The sequence below is a fragment of the Urtica dioica genome, chromosome 7 (genome assembly GCF_054948205.1).
Source record: "Urtica dioica subsp. dioica isolate 48M chromosome 7, U.dioica_male_clone48M_v1_H2, whole genome shotgun sequence".
Taxonomy (NCBI): domain Eukaryota; kingdom Viridiplantae; phylum Streptophyta; class Magnoliopsida; order Rosales; family Urticaceae; genus Urtica; species Urtica dioica.
Genome location: NC_142762.1, coordinates 47,800,842 through 47,818,739, shown reverse-complemented (window position 1 = coordinate 47,818,739; position 17,898 = coordinate 47,800,842). Strand labels below are relative to the sequence as shown.

At 38.1% G+C, this 17,898-nt stretch overlaps 2 protein-coding genes and 1 pseudogene across 2 annotated transcripts; all 3 read right to left on the bottom strand.

The window, feature by feature from the left end:
• On the bottom strand, window positions 1-1,946 carry LOC149392415 (aldehyde oxidase GLOX pseudogene; annotated as a pseudogene).
• Window positions 1,947-9,113: 7,167 nt separating this feature from the next.
• LOC149392413 (aldehyde oxidase GLOX1-like) lies at window positions 9,114-17,898 on the bottom strand. The gene is made up of 3 exons (XM_089619689.1): window positions 17,792-17,898; window positions 11,094-11,380; window positions 9,114-10,255 (listed from the first exon to the last, which is right to left on the bottom strand). Exons 1-3 carry the CDS (start codon window positions 17,896-17,898, stop codon window positions 9,114-9,116), a joined length of 1,536 nt encoding a protein of 511 aa, XP_089475815.1.
• LOC149392414 (uncharacterized) lies at window positions 15,276-16,246 on the bottom strand. Its single transcript, XM_089619690.1, has 2 exons — window positions 15,491-16,246; window positions 15,276-15,383 (listed from the first exon to the last, which is right to left on the bottom strand). The coding sequence occupies exons 1-2, from the start codon at window positions 16,209-16,211 to the stop codon at window positions 15,355-15,357; spliced, it is 750 nt and encodes a 249-aa protein (XP_089475816.1). The 5' UTR covers window positions 16,212-16,246; the 3' UTR covers window positions 15,276-15,354.

Below are 17,898 nucleotides of genomic sequence, written 5' to 3'. Positions count from 1 at the left end.
ATTGATATAGAAACTGCAAATTCATCAGTCTCTTTGTATTATTGATAATCTGCATGCTTTGACTCATTTAATACTGACCAATGAATATGAAAAGAACAAACCTTTGTGATATGGCATTTTTGTCGCAATAAATAAATAAAATAAAATTAATTCATCATCTGAACCCACATACCCTCGCTGGGAATATTCCGATGAACCACAAACAGAAGATAATACCCCGCCGGAGCAAGCACCGCCGACTGCGGCATCGCCGCCGTAATTTCGTAGGTCAAACTTCCCAAACTCCTCACTTTTTCCGGCGTCGGCAAAACCAACATTCTCTGGTTCATTGAAAACGAATGCGTAGTAAAAGACGGAAAAACCATCGTCACCTTCACAAAATCTCCCGCCAAAACCCCGCTCATCGAAAACCGAACCACCAACTTCTCACCGTACTTCACCATTCTCCGATTCTCCGGCGAGACAATCCTCGGCCTGATTCCGGCGAATCTACGGTCAAGATATCCCGGACTGAACGCTTCGAGGCTGAGATCCGTCGGAAAAAGCACCGCCGTGAAATTATAGTAAACGTGCGGATTACTTCCTCCGATCAAGACTCTCCCGTCGCGGAGGAGCACCGCCGTGGAGTGGTACATCCTCGGAATCGTCGTCGGATTCTGAACAAGGAATCTCGACCCGATTTTGCTCCCCGGTCTGTACAGAACCGGGTTCAAAACCGGGTCGCGACCTAATTCCCAACCCGCCGTGCCGTTCGAACATCCATTGACAATCAAAACATCGCCGTTCGGCAAAAGAGTCATATCGCCCATAACCCTAGCCACAGGCATTTCCTCCACAACCCAAGCCGGATTCGGATCCGAAATTCGGATCCTCGCACAGGTCTTCAAAGCTTCGACGAACGTCTCGTTATTGGCTTTCGCGAACGAGCCTTTCGGAGCTCCGCCGCAGACTAAGACCTCGCTGATCGGAGACCGGTCAATCCCGGTCAACGGTAGAAGCACCGCCGACCCGGTGCTAGGGTACGACCTCGGATCACCGCCGGGAATCTCCGGATAAGTCCGTACCACCACATCTTTCAAGTAATCCAGTAGAATCGCTCTGTTGTTCGCGAACACGAAGAGATTTCCGTCGACGTTGAGGAAGACGAAAGGGTACAGATTGTTCTCGATCTTCCAATCGGTGGTCTCAGCCAAGAATCTGAGGTTGAAGAGACTCCTCTGAGTCGTCGACCGAGATTTAGGGTAGAACTCGTAATTATGCTCTCTCCGTCCTCCGACGATGATTTGCCGGCCGTCCGGGAGGACTTGATTCGTTGCGTACCATCGCCGGACGGCGAGTCCGAGCTCGGTTTCGTTCCAGTCGCAACCACCGCCACTAGAGCAGGGCGAAAATGTACGGACTCTTCTTTCGCCGGCTTGGAAGCCTCCGGTCTGGACTAGTGTTCCGTCGGAGACGACGGCGCCGGAGGAGCACCAGACGTCGGTCTGGACCATCAGAGGACGGAACGTGTTGGTGCTGACGTGGTACTCGACGGAGTGAGCTGTGCAGTCGGATCTCAGCGCGGTCTCGTTGGATTCGCGACATTTTCCGTCGGGGAGAGAGAGGTTTGACTTTCCGATGTCGGTTCGGTCAAAGACGACGACGTGGTCGGTGTAGAGGAGTTGCATGTGCATGGCTGATACTCCGATGCTCTTCTGAACCACCGACCATTTCCCCGCCGGAGCCGCCGCCGCGTTGCCGTCGTGAAATAGTAAGGTAATGACGTTAAGTACTAAAGCTAGTATTACTATGAGACTGACACTGTTTTCTTTATGTCGTGACATCTTTTTTTTTTTTTTTGATAAGTTTACGAGTTAAAAAGAGCTTTGCGTATTTATAAGTAATTTGTTTATTATAAAAATTATATTATTGTATAATATTTAATGCTGGGTGATAAGATTCGCGTAGTACTGAAGAATATGGACGTGTTATTAACTAGAATGAAAAATGTTTAAGGTTAAAGAAGAATATAAAAAGTTGATCGTGTGATTCATTGACAACTGTTGTTGTAATAATGGCCTTCGAGAATTTCTAAGAGTTTAAAGATAAGGCAAGTAGATTTATTATTAGCATTAACATTGTGAAGAATATATAGGTCAAATAGGAAAGTATGACCTTTTAAGTAAATTAGTACTTGAAAACAGCTATTTTTTTTGGTGTATGTTATATGTGAGGAAAAATAGTATTCCTCTCTGATTTGTAAGCGTTAATCCTGTGTTTTTTAATAAATATTTTTATTCATTTTAACGTGTTTTTATATTATTATTTATAAACAGCATGATCTTCTTATAAAGGCATTTGCATTTGTTTTCGATGGAGATTAAGCCCACAATTTTTGAAGTGTTGAATTAACACTAGACACTAGGTACCATTTTAATCTGTTATTATAGTATTATTACCATACAACAGAGATAATATATAATAGCCAACTAAACTAAAGCAATCGATCAAATGTGTGCATTAATGTATATGTGGTGGTTGAGTTTTCAATGTCTTTGATATTAACCCTTAATTTTCCCCTAAATTAATTATACTCTTTCCTTTTTTTAGACGAGGAAGATTAAGTAGAAAACAAGTTGAAAAAAGGAAAAAGAAAAAGAAAAAGAAAACACAAGTGCTTTGAAAAGTTGAAGATCAGTATATACTAAAAAAGAATAAAAGTGCTATATTTGGTATAGGGACACTTAATTGGATGTTTTACCAAAGCAAAAAAAAAAAAAAAAATCTACATATGTTAGATAGACATGCATGAATGGTCACAAGATTCTGTAAATAGATCACAAGTTGCGTGAAAGTTACCGCTTGTAATTGGCCATGGAGATAATATTTTAGGACCGAAGTGTCACAAGACTCACAACAACACTTTTCTGATTCAGTTTTTCACATTTTTTTCTGGCCAGAAATCAGAGGTGTAGAATAGAGTTAATAGTCGTGCCATTTTTTGTTTGCTTGGACTACTGAGATGACCAAACACGTATGGAAGAACTTGCAATATTTGACTCACATGTGCAGGTAGCCTAAATATTCATTTACATCCTAATAACATAAAATTTTATTCAATAAACAGAAAACTCGAATTTATTACCCAACTTTTTTTCGCCAGTTCATAAGCAAATAATTAGCAACATATATATATATATATATATATATATATATATATATATATATATATATATATACACAATACATATGTATGCATGAATGTATAATATATATATGCACGTATATATACGTTAAAACTGAAATGTATGCATGTATATATGTGTATATGCAAAAAAATACAATTGATTGGGGAGCCAAAATTTATCTTTGGAAGAAACCCTAAAAAAAAAAAAATCTTCGGCCGCCGCCTCTATGGGCTTCGGATGCCATCAGCGGCACGGCTCCGATCCGAAGAGGAGGGCGCTTCGCTTTTTGCGTCTTCTTCTCATTTCGGGAACCTCTTTTTCTCCGTTTCTTCTCCGAACTCTGCTTTCATGACCGTCCGCTGCCGTGTTCGCGCGGTTCCACCGGTTCTAAATCTGTCTCCTCTACGCCACCATATCCAGATCCGTTCCTTCGCCGTGCTCGCGCGCCTGGACTGGTTCCAAATCCGCCACCTCTACGCTACTGTTTTCTAATCCGTGCCTCCGCTGGTTTCAAATCCACCACCGCTACGTCACCGGTCCCAGACCCGCGCCTCCTCTGTGTTTGCGTGCTTAATCTGGTTTCAGATCTGTCACCGGGCCCACGGCCGCCTGCCGCCTCGCTGCTCGACCTCGGCATCTCGTTCCGCATGAGCCTCTACATCCTGAAAGTTATTTTTGTCACCGCCATCTGTTGACTGTAGCAGAACTGGAGGCATTGGGGTCATTCTTGTGTTTGGTTCCATTGGTGGTGCTGTTTATATATATATATATATATATATATATATATATATATATATATATATATATATATTTGTACTATCTTCATTACCTTTTGTGGTGTTTGGCTTTGGATTGGGGACGGGTTAGCCATTGTCCACCTTTTTTCTCGGGATACTCTGTTAGACTTTTGTCTATATAGGCTAAAGATATATCTTTTTGGTCAATGGACACCGACATAGTCTGCCATATAATTAGTTATCTTCTTTGGATGGCGAGCTAGGGAGCAATCCCATCAGATGCATCTCGACATCTTTGTTGCTATTTATCTATCAGGAGTCATAGTTCTCTTTATAGTTTATTTTGTGCTCTTTCCCTGAACAATTTCAGTTTTTATGTAGAAGTTTATCTCCGTTACGAAATTTCTGTGTATGTTTTTTTTATCAATATTATCAATAATACAAATTTTTTTCTAAAATATGAGAAAGGAGTTCTTGTTTCTACATTATTGATATCTTTCATACAATAATTATACTGCTTTTTCGATTTATAAATTTTTAGCTCTATAAGGACCCAAACCTAAAGGTTTCAATTCATTTAATTTTTTATTATAAATTTATACACATTTTCTTTTTTGCTAGTTTTATTGCAAACCACCATGTGATGTGTGTTTGTCGTCTTCTAGATATAGCTCTGAGCTATATATGGGCCTAATCTTGGGCATTGGAACTAGTGGAAGTTCTATTTCCAATGACCAAAAATTTCGATCCTTAACAAAGGTAAGGATTTCGACTGTTAATGATCGAAATTCAGATTTACGAGAAGTGGAAGTTTGCTTTCGGTACTATTCACAGAATAAAAAAATAAATTAAATCTAAAATATATCATTTTATCTAAGAAATAAAAAAACTCGAATGAACATGTATCGAAAATTCCAGTTCCGTTAATCACGGAACATAATTTTCAATTCCAATGATCGATACCGGAAGGACATAAATTTTCATTTCCTTCTGTTCTAATTATGCATCGTCCTGGCTAACGGACGGTATCGGCACAACCGTGTTCGACGACGCAACCTTTCCGAGTCAAAATGGGAGGAAAATTTCCGGGGCTTCAGGACGGCAGTTCCATGCTATCGGCAATGGAATTTTCGTCGCCCGAATTAAAGCTTGACGGAAATAAGAGCTTCCAAGCTCTTATTCTGTCTTTAACGACAGAACAAGTCTTGGCCGTTGGATTTTACATCCAACGGCCCAGATTAAAAAAAAAAAAAAACAACAAACAAACATGTGCGCACATACCCAGCAGCCTTTCGTCGTCTTCCTTCGAACCCCAACGTCACTTCCGTCGATCCACGGAAATCAAGTCGCCAATTCCGTACTAAACGGAACTTTGAATTTCCGTCAGGCGCGCAGGTAGTTTCGGAAACCGTCCTTCCGTACCGACAAGCCAGGATGAACTATGCCCAGGACTATATGGGCCCCATAAAAACTTCCGGATTTATAACGAGAATCAATAGTTAAATGTGGTTGAAAATGCCGTCCTCCTTGACAAAATGGTATAAATATAGATTTCAAAATCAAATCTTTTCTATATAATTATATTCTGTCCTCAAATTTATTGACAAACTCAATCAAACTCTAGATAACATGATGGCGTCAAGGAAGATGTGAAGAAGAAAGAGTGATAAATTAGATGAACTATTAAAATTATAGATAAATAGATAAAGGGATTATTTTAAAAGTATGACCATTTGGTATTATTCCATTTTATAGTATGAGTTATTTATTGGTATTATTCCATTTTATAGTATGAGCATGTAGTATTTTCATGACATTTTCCCATCAAATGCATCTTTTTCATATTATTTGTTGTCATATTTTTAAAAAAAATGATTCATGTTAAATAATAAAAAAGACTATCAAATAATCATATTTTTTTAAAAATAATTCCTATAGATAAATATACCATGAATAATTGTATATTTGAAAGTATAATGGTTATAACAATATTCTTAAAATTAGTTAAGAAGTCAATACAGAAGGTAATTTATTCTGATTTTAATTCATAGTTTGGGAAATTACATAATTTGACACGGAAGTAGAATGGATGAAGGCGAATTAATTTTTTCTTTTGTTTTCTAATTAAGATTTGAGACGTTAGAGGGTAGTTTCATTTGAATTTCTTTAGTACGATATATTTTGGCTCTAATTCGTTTTAGGTTAGTATATTGGGTGATATGAAAATGTTTTACATTTCTATTTCTTTTGATTTGAAAGCTTAGCTTGCTAAGAAGCATAAGGTACCATCTGTATGGCCAGTATATGAACCCTTTTATATGAGCGATAATAAATTTTAATCTTTTTGTCCACACTTGTAATCTCTAAATTTTAAATTATAGGATATTTTGTATTTAGGAGTTAGGACAGGCTAGCTATAAGCCATAACAAAATGTGAGAATTGTATATTAACCAGGATTTCATTAATATTCGGTAAATATTCACCAACGTTTATTAACAAATAGTAATTGACTTCTTTGTCCCAATTTAATATCCTATTTAAAAATTCGTATTTCAATTTAATATTTTTGATTGATTAAATTAATTATAAATTAGTTGATTATTTTCCAAATGAATAAGAATAATTTATTCTCTCATTATTTATGTTATTTGTTCGTTTCGAGCCCTTGGAACGATGCGACAGATCACCAGAAAGTCTCTGGGCCCGGCCCAAAGATCAGCCCACGCAACATGGATGGGTTATTGGGCCTCCGGACAACCTGCGGCCGATCAGGCGCCAACCACTGGCCTCTCGGCAGACCGGCTGTCGATCCGTGCAGGATGGCATGACCCGGCCGGCCGATGGCCTAGGGGCGGTCCCTTCGGTCCCTAGGCCGCCCAGCCTCTCGCCCTCCAGGCCACAAAGCCCTCTCAGCCTCTCGGCCACACGCCCAATGGACATGCCTCTGTTTCCCTTTGATAGTTCTTCTTTTCTTTTTCACTTTTAGGTCACCTAGAAGAACGCAAAGGCCACATCATCATCGCGAACAAACTCGGGATACCGAGTTCAAGACAGCTAGGCTCGAACGCGAACACTTGGTTTAGCCTTGGGTCGGACCGTTCATGTCTCTAAATTGTTGTCATAGAACAAGCGACAACAATTTCGTAGATTGTTCTTTTATATATATATATATATATATATATTTAATTCCTTCTGATTTTCTTTCAACGTTTTTTTCCTTTCAGTTTCATAAGTATTTTTTGTTTGTATATGCTATTACCAACTATTAACAGCTATTAACATGGTTATTCTGTGTAATAATTATTCGTTTGTATTTCATATTAAATGTTATTTACTATTATATCATCCATATCATATGGTAGTTAATAGTTGTTGATAATCATTAATATGCATTACGAACATAAAAACACATAAAAATGGAGAACACAAATTTAAACAGATTTGAATTCCATCATGATATGGCTCTGCTCCGCCGTTGATTTCAACACCACGACGTCGTCCAACAACCGACCTTCCCTTCCATGGACATCCTATACATCTGATTAATTCGATGGCGTTGTCGTTGCTGAAGTTGAGAGAGAGGAGATAAGAGGGACCTATGGAGAATGTGGTCAGAAATCCATAATAGAGTCCGACCGTGATGACCGAATTTATTATCTTCATGCATAAGGATACTAGATTACCTAGTATAAGAGAGAGAGAGAGAGAGAGAGAGAGAGAGAGAGAGAGAGAGAGAGAGAGAGAGAGAGAGAGAGAGAGAGAGAGAGAGAGAGAGAGAGGTTAAAACCCAAATAAATTGTTGAATCTACTTGTTTTACATTGTATTTTTATACCATGGCATGAAAACGAAATTTCTAGCTATACAATGGTTCCAAAGCATGAAAACTTGTTCATATTGTAAGGTCATTTGTTTTAGTTTGTTTTGAATTGTAATTAATATGTATGGACAATAAAAATAGTTATCTAATCTCAAACATTAGAAATTAACAGCTACATATACGACTAAAGTGGTTGTTCTTATGCTGCTTTCAACTTTTCAAGGACATATGAAAACCATGTAGCCATAGGGACGTGAGCAGAGAAAAAAGCAATGGGAAATGGGAATTTACATATTTATACTGCTTTTACATGTCTTTTTCAACTTTCCTGTTTTTTCTTGCTCGAGTAATTTTTTTTGGGTACGTGATAATTTACTTTGGGAAATCAAATGGACATGACGTGTAAGATTTGAATACTCACGGGCATTGAAAGTTATTTAGATGAAAGGGATGTAGGCTGATATCCACATTTCCTTTAAAATTTAAATAATGACACACTACATTACAAAGTTAAGTGCGAATATATTGATATATCATGTATGAAAAAAGTATATTAATGAATAATACTAAACAATAAATTGTTTATGTTTTTGTATTTTAGTTATTTATAGTTTATGTCTTTTTATATATATGTAAAGTTCTAATTAGTATTTTAGTATGATGCACTTCACTCTATAATTGTTTTCCAAGTATTTAAATGTTATATGTAATATGTGTTTATATCATAAAAAATATTAATTTTTATATATTGAAGAGTCACATAATCATTTTAAATTTATGTAATATGTAAGAAGTTATATAGTATAATTGGATACAAAAATTACAAATGAAATATTTATGCATATAGTGTAATAAATAGAAAGTTAAAATTTTTAAAATATTAGAGAAAATATGGAATATACTTTTTTGGTGTTAAAAATGGAGTGTCAAGTTTGAGATGAAATATTGTTTATTTGAAGTAACATAAAATGTATTTCGAAATGCAAAAAACTACATTTATAAAATTTTTGGATTGAAGATGGAGAATATTCTCCATTTTATTCATTATATTTGCAACTTTAGACATCACTGTATTTACACTTTCACGTCGCTATATATCTAACATTTCGTAAATGTTAGGTGAATGATCATGTCCATGTCTTTACACGCGTAAATTGACGTAAATACCTCATTTTTTATTTATTTCAATGAAAGAGAAAATTAGCAATGTCACGTACTCACATCATGTTTATGGCCATTTATCTACTATTTACGGAAATGTTGCTATATAGCAATGTGAAAATATAAATATCATAGTTACCTAATTATTTGATATATAATAATAATAATAATAATTTCCGTATAAACGTCACACCAGATCTCATTAAGTTCTCTAGACGTACATGCACAGTTAACTAATGTGGACCCAAACACCATGGCTCGGAATATCTTGATGAACCACAAAAAGCATGTAATACCCGGACGGAGCCAGATTCGGCGAGCCAGGCATAGTGACGTCAACCTGTGACGTCATCTTCCCCAAATCCCTAACTTCACTCATCGGAAGAACCAAAAGCCTTTGGTTCATAGAGAAAGAGTGTGTCGCAAAAGACGGAAAAACCATCGTCACTTTAACGGACTCCGCCGCGACTCTCCCTCCAATCCTAAACCTAACGGCTAGTCTCTGAGCGTACTTGAACCTGGCTTGCGATATGGGCAAGACAATCTTGGGACGCACGTCACCGAACTTGACGTCCAAATACTCGGGCCGAAAAGCCTCCAAGCTCAACTCCGTCGGAAACTCCGCCGTGAAATCGTACCCGGGGTTAGGGTTACTCCCTCCGACAACCACCCTTCCGTCTCTCAGCAGGACCGCCGTGGAATGGTATAACCTCGGCGTCGCCGTCGGATTCTGAACCTCGAATCTCGACCCGATTTCCCGTTCCGGTCTATACAGAACCGGGGCGAGAATCGGGTCTCTAGCCATTCCCCACCCAGCGGTCCCCGACCCGGCTCCGTTGATGATCAACACGTGTCCGTTTGGGAGATTGACCATATCTCCCATGGTCCGTCCCATCGGCATGGTCTCGACGAGCCATTTCGGTTTCGGGTCTGAGGCTCGGATCCGGGCACAGGTCTTGAGAGCCTCGACGAACTTATCCTCTCTTACCACCCGAAGAAACGAGCTCTTCGGAGCTCCGCCACAGACTAAAACCTCGGCCTCGACGACGGCCGTGTTGATGATATTTAGGTTTAGCGGCAAGAGAACCGCGGAGCCGGTGCTCGGGTACGATCTCGGATCGCCGCCCGGGATTTTCGGGTACGTCCGTACGACCCGGTTTTGGGCGTAGTCGAGAAGGACGGCTCGGTTGTTGGCGAAGACGAATAGATTCCCGTCCGGTAAGAGGAACACGAAAGGGTATAGATTGTTCTCTATTTTCTTGTCGTTTGTCTCGGCCAAAAACGACAACTGGAACAAGGCTTCGTTCCTTCGTTTTGGGAAGAATTCGTAATTGAACTGATCCCGGCCTCCGATTATGATCTGCCTGCTACCTGCGAGCTTGTGCGTAAAAGCAAAAAATGGACTAAATAGAATGAAAAAAAAGAGTATATAATAGCACAAAATTTAACGCACAAATTTGAGTAATTTGACCCACTTACCCATAAAATTAAACTTTTGACATATTTTCAGATCGAAGTAGCCTGAAATTTTAAAATTTTCATTTTAAACTTTATTTATAATCATCTCAATTCTTTTATCTATCTCTTTTTCACTTCCAAAATTTCGATTAATTTTTTTCTTCTTCATATGTTGGGATATTATTTAACAAATGTGTTTATTATTTAAGACCTTTAAATTTCATCGGAATCCATCCGTAATTTTTTAACAAATACTTTTTTGGAGTATGCCGGATTCCGATGCTAATTTCATAAATGCGTTGTTCAGTATGCATTGTAAAATTCAGTTATAATGTATTAAAAAATAATCAAATTTTTTTTATTTAAACTTGAATTTCAAATGTTATTATTGGGCTTTTAGTGATATATGTGAAAGATAAAATAAGATAGATAAAAGAAATGGAGATAATAATAAAAAAAATATTTTCAATTGAAGTTAAATGTATTTTGATACAAAAAATAAGTTTAAAAAAAAAATAATAAATTTTCTTAATTTCTGAAGCAATTTAGTCTGTTAGTGAGTCTCATTAATCAAAATATTAAAATATCAAAACTTGAGTGGGTGCGTATATTAACTAAGGACATAAATTGGGTAACAAAACACAGTATATCAAAGTTTTGAGAGGGGCGTATATGTAGAAAAGAAAATCATGTAAACATTGAGAAAATAGAAGAAGTAAAAATAAAAAATGAATAGACTCCACCTACGTACCTCCGTCCTTGTATGGCAGGATATGATTGGTGGCGTACCACCTCGTCGCCGACAGCCCTAACCCGACCTCCGTCCAATCGCAGGCGGCGGCGCCGGAGCACGGCGTGAAGTGTCGGACCACTCGATCTCCGTCGCCGAAGCCGCCGGTCTGAGTGAGAGTCCCGTCAGGCATCACGGCGCCGGAGGAGCACCACACGTCGGTCAGCACTGTCAGAGGCCGGAGAGTGTCGGAGGCGGTGTCGTACTCGGCGGAGTGGGCGGTGCAGTCGCTGTCTCCTCCGGCGACTCTGAGGTGTTAGGATTTTAAATCCCTAAAAGAAATCCTAATTCAATTCAAGAGAAACCAAACTATAGATCTTAATAGCGGAAGCGTACCTGAATCCATGGATTACAAACACCAAGAATTGGGATGATCTTCTGATTGCAGTTTGCCTGAGAGTCTGGAGTATTCTTGTTGATGGGGATACAAGAAAATAATCGTACGTTCTGCAATCAGGGACCTACCCTGTTATTAATAACTGTCAGGCAGTTACTAATAACTATTGCTTATTTCTAATTTGGCCCCTCATCAAATTAGATTAGCACTTATGGTAGCCACATAATAACTTCATGACAAATATGTCCTTAAGTCACAAACTTTATTCTAAATTAGACCACATCAATTTTGACTTAATTAATAATGACCCAACACATTTATTTAATGACATTAGTAGTCCCAAAATTATTCTAACAATCTCCCACTGGACTACGCATGTACAAAATAAATGTGTCAACCTTAGCGCGCATAAAATTGTCATTATTATGATGTGACATATTACAATCTCGTCCATCAATTACATCAATATAGGATCAAAGTTGTTTTCGTTGTACAATCACAACTAAACACGTCAATGGTCACATACATCAATATAATCAAATGACATAGATCAATCATGAATATGTGGTAGATAAAATTATATGCAAGGTGATCTATTCATATCAATTTTATCCGATCCTACTTTAAAGAGATCAAACTTTATCTTGAATATGCAAAATGTAATAAACTAATACCATAAATCTGATCAGAAACAATAAATATGTGTGTTTACAAACAACACAAGCAAACATAAAGCACACAACATAAATAAAACAAATAAACAAACTCCCACCGAATCTAGATATCCTGAAGCTCTACAACACCCATATGAGAAGTGTGTTCGTGAAAGACCTTCGGTGGTAGACCCTTTGTAAGAGGGTCCGCTATCATGGAGTTTGTTCCTAAATGCTCTATGTAAATATGTCCACTTTGCACTCTTTCCTTAACAACTAAGAACTTGATGTCGATATGTTTCGACTTCGTCGAGCTCCTGTTGTTGTTGGAATACATTACGGCTGATTTATTGTCACAATATAACTTAAGCGGCCTTTCAATTCCTTCCACAATACGCAGCCCCGTGACAAAATTCCTCAGCCATATACCGTGGTTGGATGCCTCATAACATGCTACGAATTCTGCTGCCATGGTGGATGAAGTTATAAGAGTCTGTTTTGCACTCTTCCATGATATAGCTCCACCACCCAACAAATAGACATAGCCTGATGTGGATCTCCTACTATCTTGGCATCCCGCAAAATCGGAGTCAGAATAACCAATGATCTCCAAATGGTCTGACCTCCTATATGTGAGCATGTGATCTTTTGTTCTTTTCAAGTACCTCATGACTCGTTTGGCTGCTTTCCAATGATCCATACCTGGATTGCTTAAGTATCTGCCTAAAACTCCAACAACATACGCAATATCCGGACGCGTACAAACCTGAGCATACATAAGACTCTCAATTGCCGAAGCATAGGGAATCTTTTCCATTGCTTGAATCTCAAGATTTCCTTTTGGGCATTGATCGAGACTGAATTTGTCTCCTTTAGCGACAGGGGTGTCTCCTGGTTTACAATCATACATGCCAAATCTTTTGAGCACTTTATCGATGTAGCTCTTTTGTGATAATCCAAGTAAACCTCGAGAACGGTCTCGGTAAATCTGGATTCCTAATACAAAAGAGGCATCACCAAGATCTTTCATCTCAAAATGAGTCGATAGAAATTTCTTGGTTTCATGCAACATGCATTTATCGTTAGTGGCAAGTAGTATGTCATCGACATATAAAACCAGGAACATATGTTTAGTTCCATTGAACTTGTGATACACACAATCATCAACAACATTGCTCTCAAAACCATACGAGAGAATCACTTGATGAAATTTGTGGTACCATTGACGGAAGCTTGCTTTAGTCCATAAATGGATTTTGTCAATTTGCAAACCATCTTCTTTGGGTCTCCCAACACAAAGTTTTCAGGTTGCACCATATAGATTGTTTCTTCAATGTCTCCATTGAGAAACGCCGTCTTGACATCCATTTGATGGAGTTCCATATCAAAATGTCCAACAAGTGCCATGATTGTCCGAAAAGAGTCCTTTGATGAAACCGGAGAAAAAGTCTCTTTAAAGTCAATCCCTTCCTTTTGAGTATAACCTTTTGCTACAAGACGAGCCTTATACCTCTCCACATTACCTTTCGAATCCCTTTTGGTTTTAAAAATCCATTTGCAACCAATAGGTTTCTTTCCTTCAGGCAATGGAACAAGTTCCCAAACTTTATTGTCTTGCATAGACTTATACTCTTCATTCATCGCTTCAATCCACTTTACAGAGTTTGTATCATTCATGGCATTTTGGAAGTTGACAGGGTCATCTTCCATCACACCACAACCATCCTCATTTTCGAGAAGAAAAACTATGTAATCATCTGGTATAGCATTTCTCCTTTCTCTAGTGGATCGCCGCAAAGGCACTTGATCTTGAGGTTGTTGAGTTTGAACCTCAGGTGGTTGAATGACAATGTCTTGTTGCTCTTGATTGATGACAGGAACAGAATCCTGAACATTATCAAAAGTAACTGGAATATGAATCAAACTTTCCTCGATATTAATTGTTGAGTCCGAATCCTCCTGAAAGACAAAGTCTTTTTCTTTATTTCTCCCACCAAACTCAATATCCTCAAAGAACGTTGCAGTTCCCGTCTCAAAGATTGTCTTAACTTTAGGATCATAAAACTTATACCCCCTTGATCGCTCAGGGTACCCAATAAAGTAGCTGCTTACTGTTTTGGTATCCAATTTCTTTTCACTCGGCCTATAAGGCCTTGCTTCAGCAGGACAACCCCAAATATGAAAATGCTTTAAACTAGGCTTTCGCCCGGTCCAAAGCTCATAAGGTGTTTTGACAGCGGCTTTAGTTGGTACCCTATTTAAAATGTAGGCTGCGGTCTTGAGTGCCTCTCCCCAGAGTGATTCTGGTAAGGTTGAATGACTAATCATACTCCTTACCATATCCATAAGAGTCCGGTTTCGTCTTTCAGCAACACCATTCATTCTGGGCGACCCAGGCATAGTGTACTGTGGGACGATACCACACTCATCTAGGTATCTGGCAAAGGGTCCCGGACGTTGTTCACCTGAGCCGTCATATCTACCATAGTACTCACCACCACGGTCAGATTTGACTTTCTTTATCCTTTTGTTGAGTTGGTTTTCAACTTCGGCTTTAAATGATTTGAACACGCCCAATACTTGGGACTTTTCATGAATAAGAAAAATGTATGCATATCTTGAATGGTCGTCTATGAATGATACAAAATATTGTTGACCATTCCATGAAGGAGTAGGAAATGGTCCACAAATGTCTGTATGTATCAACTCTAAGACGTCTGTTTCCCTTAATGCACCTATTTTCTTCTTTATAGTCTGTTTTCCTTTGATACATGCAACACATACATCAAAGTCCGAAAAATCAATTTGATCCAAAATTCCTTCGGAAACAAGCCTTTCAATTCTATTTCTAGAAATGTGACCTAATCGCTTGTGCCATAAAGAACTTGAATTCTCATTGCTTAATTTGCGCTTAGTACCACGTGATTCCACATTCAAGGTTTCATTATAAGAAGCAACAGTTTCAAGCATATAAAGATTGTCATAAATAAGAAGTGAACCGGTCCCAACAACTTTAGAATTAATAGATAAACTGAACTTACTGTCTTCAAATGAACAACAATATCCTAATTTGTCCAAATAAGAAACAGAAACCAAATTCCGTCTAAACGACGGTACAACAAAAGTACCTATTAAATCCAAATAATAACCAGTACTTAATAACAATCTAAAATGCCCAATTGCTTCCACATCTACCGACTTGCCATCACCAACATAGATGCGTCTTTCGGCATCACTTGGCCTTCGGTAGCTCAGGCAACCCTGCATTGAAACACTTATGTTAGAAGTAGCACCGGAATCTAACCACCAAGTGTTTCTAGGTACTGAAGCCAAATTAACCTCAGAACAGACTAAAGCAAGGAATGTACCTTTCTTCTGACGCCATATGCGATACTTATGACATTCCTTCTTCTCGTGTCCAAGCTTCTTGCAAAAGAAACAACCCTCTGGAAGCTCCTGTTGGGCTTGTTTCTTTAGTGCCGGACCTTTATCTTTAGCAGCCTCATTTTTCCTCTTGAGATTCTTACTTTTAGAGGTACTTGCCAAATGAGCACTCTCAGTCTTATCTTGCTTCAATCTTTCCTCCTCTTGAACACAAAATGAAATGAGCTCGTTAAGAGACCATTTCTCTTTCTGGCAGTTATAACTGACCTGAAATTGACTGAATTTAGGAGGGAGAGATATAAGGACCAAATGGACAAGCAAGTCATCCGATAACTCAAGTTTGAGTCCTTTCAGCTTTGAAGCAACATGAGACATTTCCATAATGTACTCCCTTATGTTTTCATTGCCCTTGAACTTCATTGAAATAAGCTTCTTTAAAAGAGTGCTCGTTTCAGCCTTATCGCTCTTTTCAAAGCGCTTTTCGATTTCGGCAAGAAAATCTTTGGCATTGGTGATCTGTTCAGACACCGCACCCCTGAAAGCTTCAGGTATGCCGCGCTTGATGATCATAAGACTCATTCGGTTAGAACGGTCCAACTTCTCATAGATCCGCCTATCATCGGCGGAACTAGCATCCGTAAGAGAAGCCGGCTTATCCATTCTAAGCGATAAGTCAAGATCCATGCAGCCAAGAACAATCATCATGTTCTCCTTCCAATCCTTAAAGTTGTTACCATTAAGGATCGGAACCGAATTGAGATTAGCAGATACAGTAGCAACAGCTGAAATAGAACAATACAATCACATAAACATATATACACAAAAATTTAACCTTAATAAGCAATAAAATTCAAATAATGGTAAATCCCATCTCAAGATACCTAATGCAACATTAATATCAAGTCTTTGGACAATAATATTAACTGCTAACGGTATTCTTGTTGTAATGATCAAACATTAACAATAAGGCTTGTCAAATAATGAATCTATCTTTGGATCGATCAATTATTCACAAGTAAAACTTTACAATTGTTACATGTTTATCATCACAAATATGTATATGTAATTTGGCCAGTCACTAATCTTCATTTGGGCCGACTAGTATCCGCATAAATTAACATATACACAACATCTAAAATTCTTCATAAATAATCTAGACAAAAGAGCTCACTTTGGCGACATTTTTGTTTCGACTCTTTATTAGGAATAATAGACCAAGAACTATTTATAATAACCATATATTTGAATTACCAAAAGTTTTAAATATGTGTATATAACATTCTGTAGCTTTTGAAACTTTAATATAAACATGAATGAATATAATGATACATACGTGTAAGAATCATGATGTAGAAAAGCCTAACAAAATTATAGAATTAAATCTATTGAATAGGCTGAACAAAAGTCATAGGCTGACATGCTAAATAAAGCAAAAGCCACGCTGAATCCATAATCACCGAAGAGAAAACCAAAGTCTATATGCACAATATTTCATAAATATGCTACATATATATTAATTGCTACGTATGACCACATGGCAAGAGTTTTCCATATTAAAAAAAACTGTATAAAAGTCAAGTCCTTCAGATGTTGCCTTCAGATGTTGCGACAAAAGAAAAAAAAAATTGCCAAACAGCAGAATCGCAAAAGCAAAGTATTGCATAACCGACTTTGACTGATCAACGAGAATGAAGTAAAATCGCAATACAGTATGCTCGACATCCAAATACGACAACGACTAAAGATCCCAAAAATAAAACTTTTATTATCTGTACCATCGTTGCCGATGAAAACAAGCAGATTCTCAAAAATTAAAATTAGGTTGCTCTGATACCAATTGTTAGGATTTTAAATCCCTAAAAGAAATCCTAATTCAATTCAAGAGAAATCAAACTATAGATCTTAATAGCGGAAGCGTACCTGAATCCATGGATTACAAACACCAAGAATTGGGATGATCTTCTGATTGCAGTTTGCCTGATAGTCTGGAGTATTCTTGTTGATGGGGATACAAGAAAATAATCGTACGTTCTGCAATCAGGGACCTACCCTGTTATTAATAACTGTCAGGCAGTTACTAATAACTATTGCTTATTTCTAATTTGGCCCCTCATCAAATTAGATTAGCACTTATGGTAGCCACATAATAACTTCATGACAAATATGTCCTTAAGTCACAAACTTTATTCTAAATTAGACCACATCAATTTTGACTTAATTAATAATGACCCAACACATTTATTTAATGACATTAGTAGTCCCAAAATTATTCTAACATGAGGCACTTTCCGGCGGACGGGAGAGAGAGGTTTGACGGCCCGGCGTCGGTCCGGTCGAAGACGACGAGACGGTCGTTGTTTAGGAGCTGCATGTGCATGGCCGACACGCCCAT

What these genes read in the sequence shown, in the direction of transcription:
- LOC149392414 (XM_089619690.1), bottom strand. Translation starts at nt 16,211, where the DNA reads ATGATGATTGTTCTTGGCTGCATGGATCTTGACTTATCGCTTAGAATG. An exon ending in CATATGGCGTCAGAAGAAAG is followed by an intron (nt 15,384 to 15,490) that starts GTACATTCCTTG and finishes GTTTCAATGCAG; the next exon opens with GGTTGCCTGAGCTACCGAAG.
- LOC149392413 (XM_089619689.1), bottom strand. Translation starts at nt 17,898, where the DNA reads ATGGGCGTGTCGGCCATGCACATGCAGCTCCTAAACAACGACCGTCTC. An exon ending in TCTCTCCCGTCCGCCGGAAA is followed by an intron (nt 11,381 to 17,791) that starts GTGCCTCATGTT and finishes CTAACACCTCAG; the next exon opens with AGTCGCCGGAGGAGACAGCG. An exon ending in CCTGCCATACAAGGACGGAG is followed by an intron (nt 10,256 to 11,093) that starts GTACGTAGGTGG and finishes ACAAGCTCGCAG; the next exon opens with GTAGCAGGCAGATCATAATC.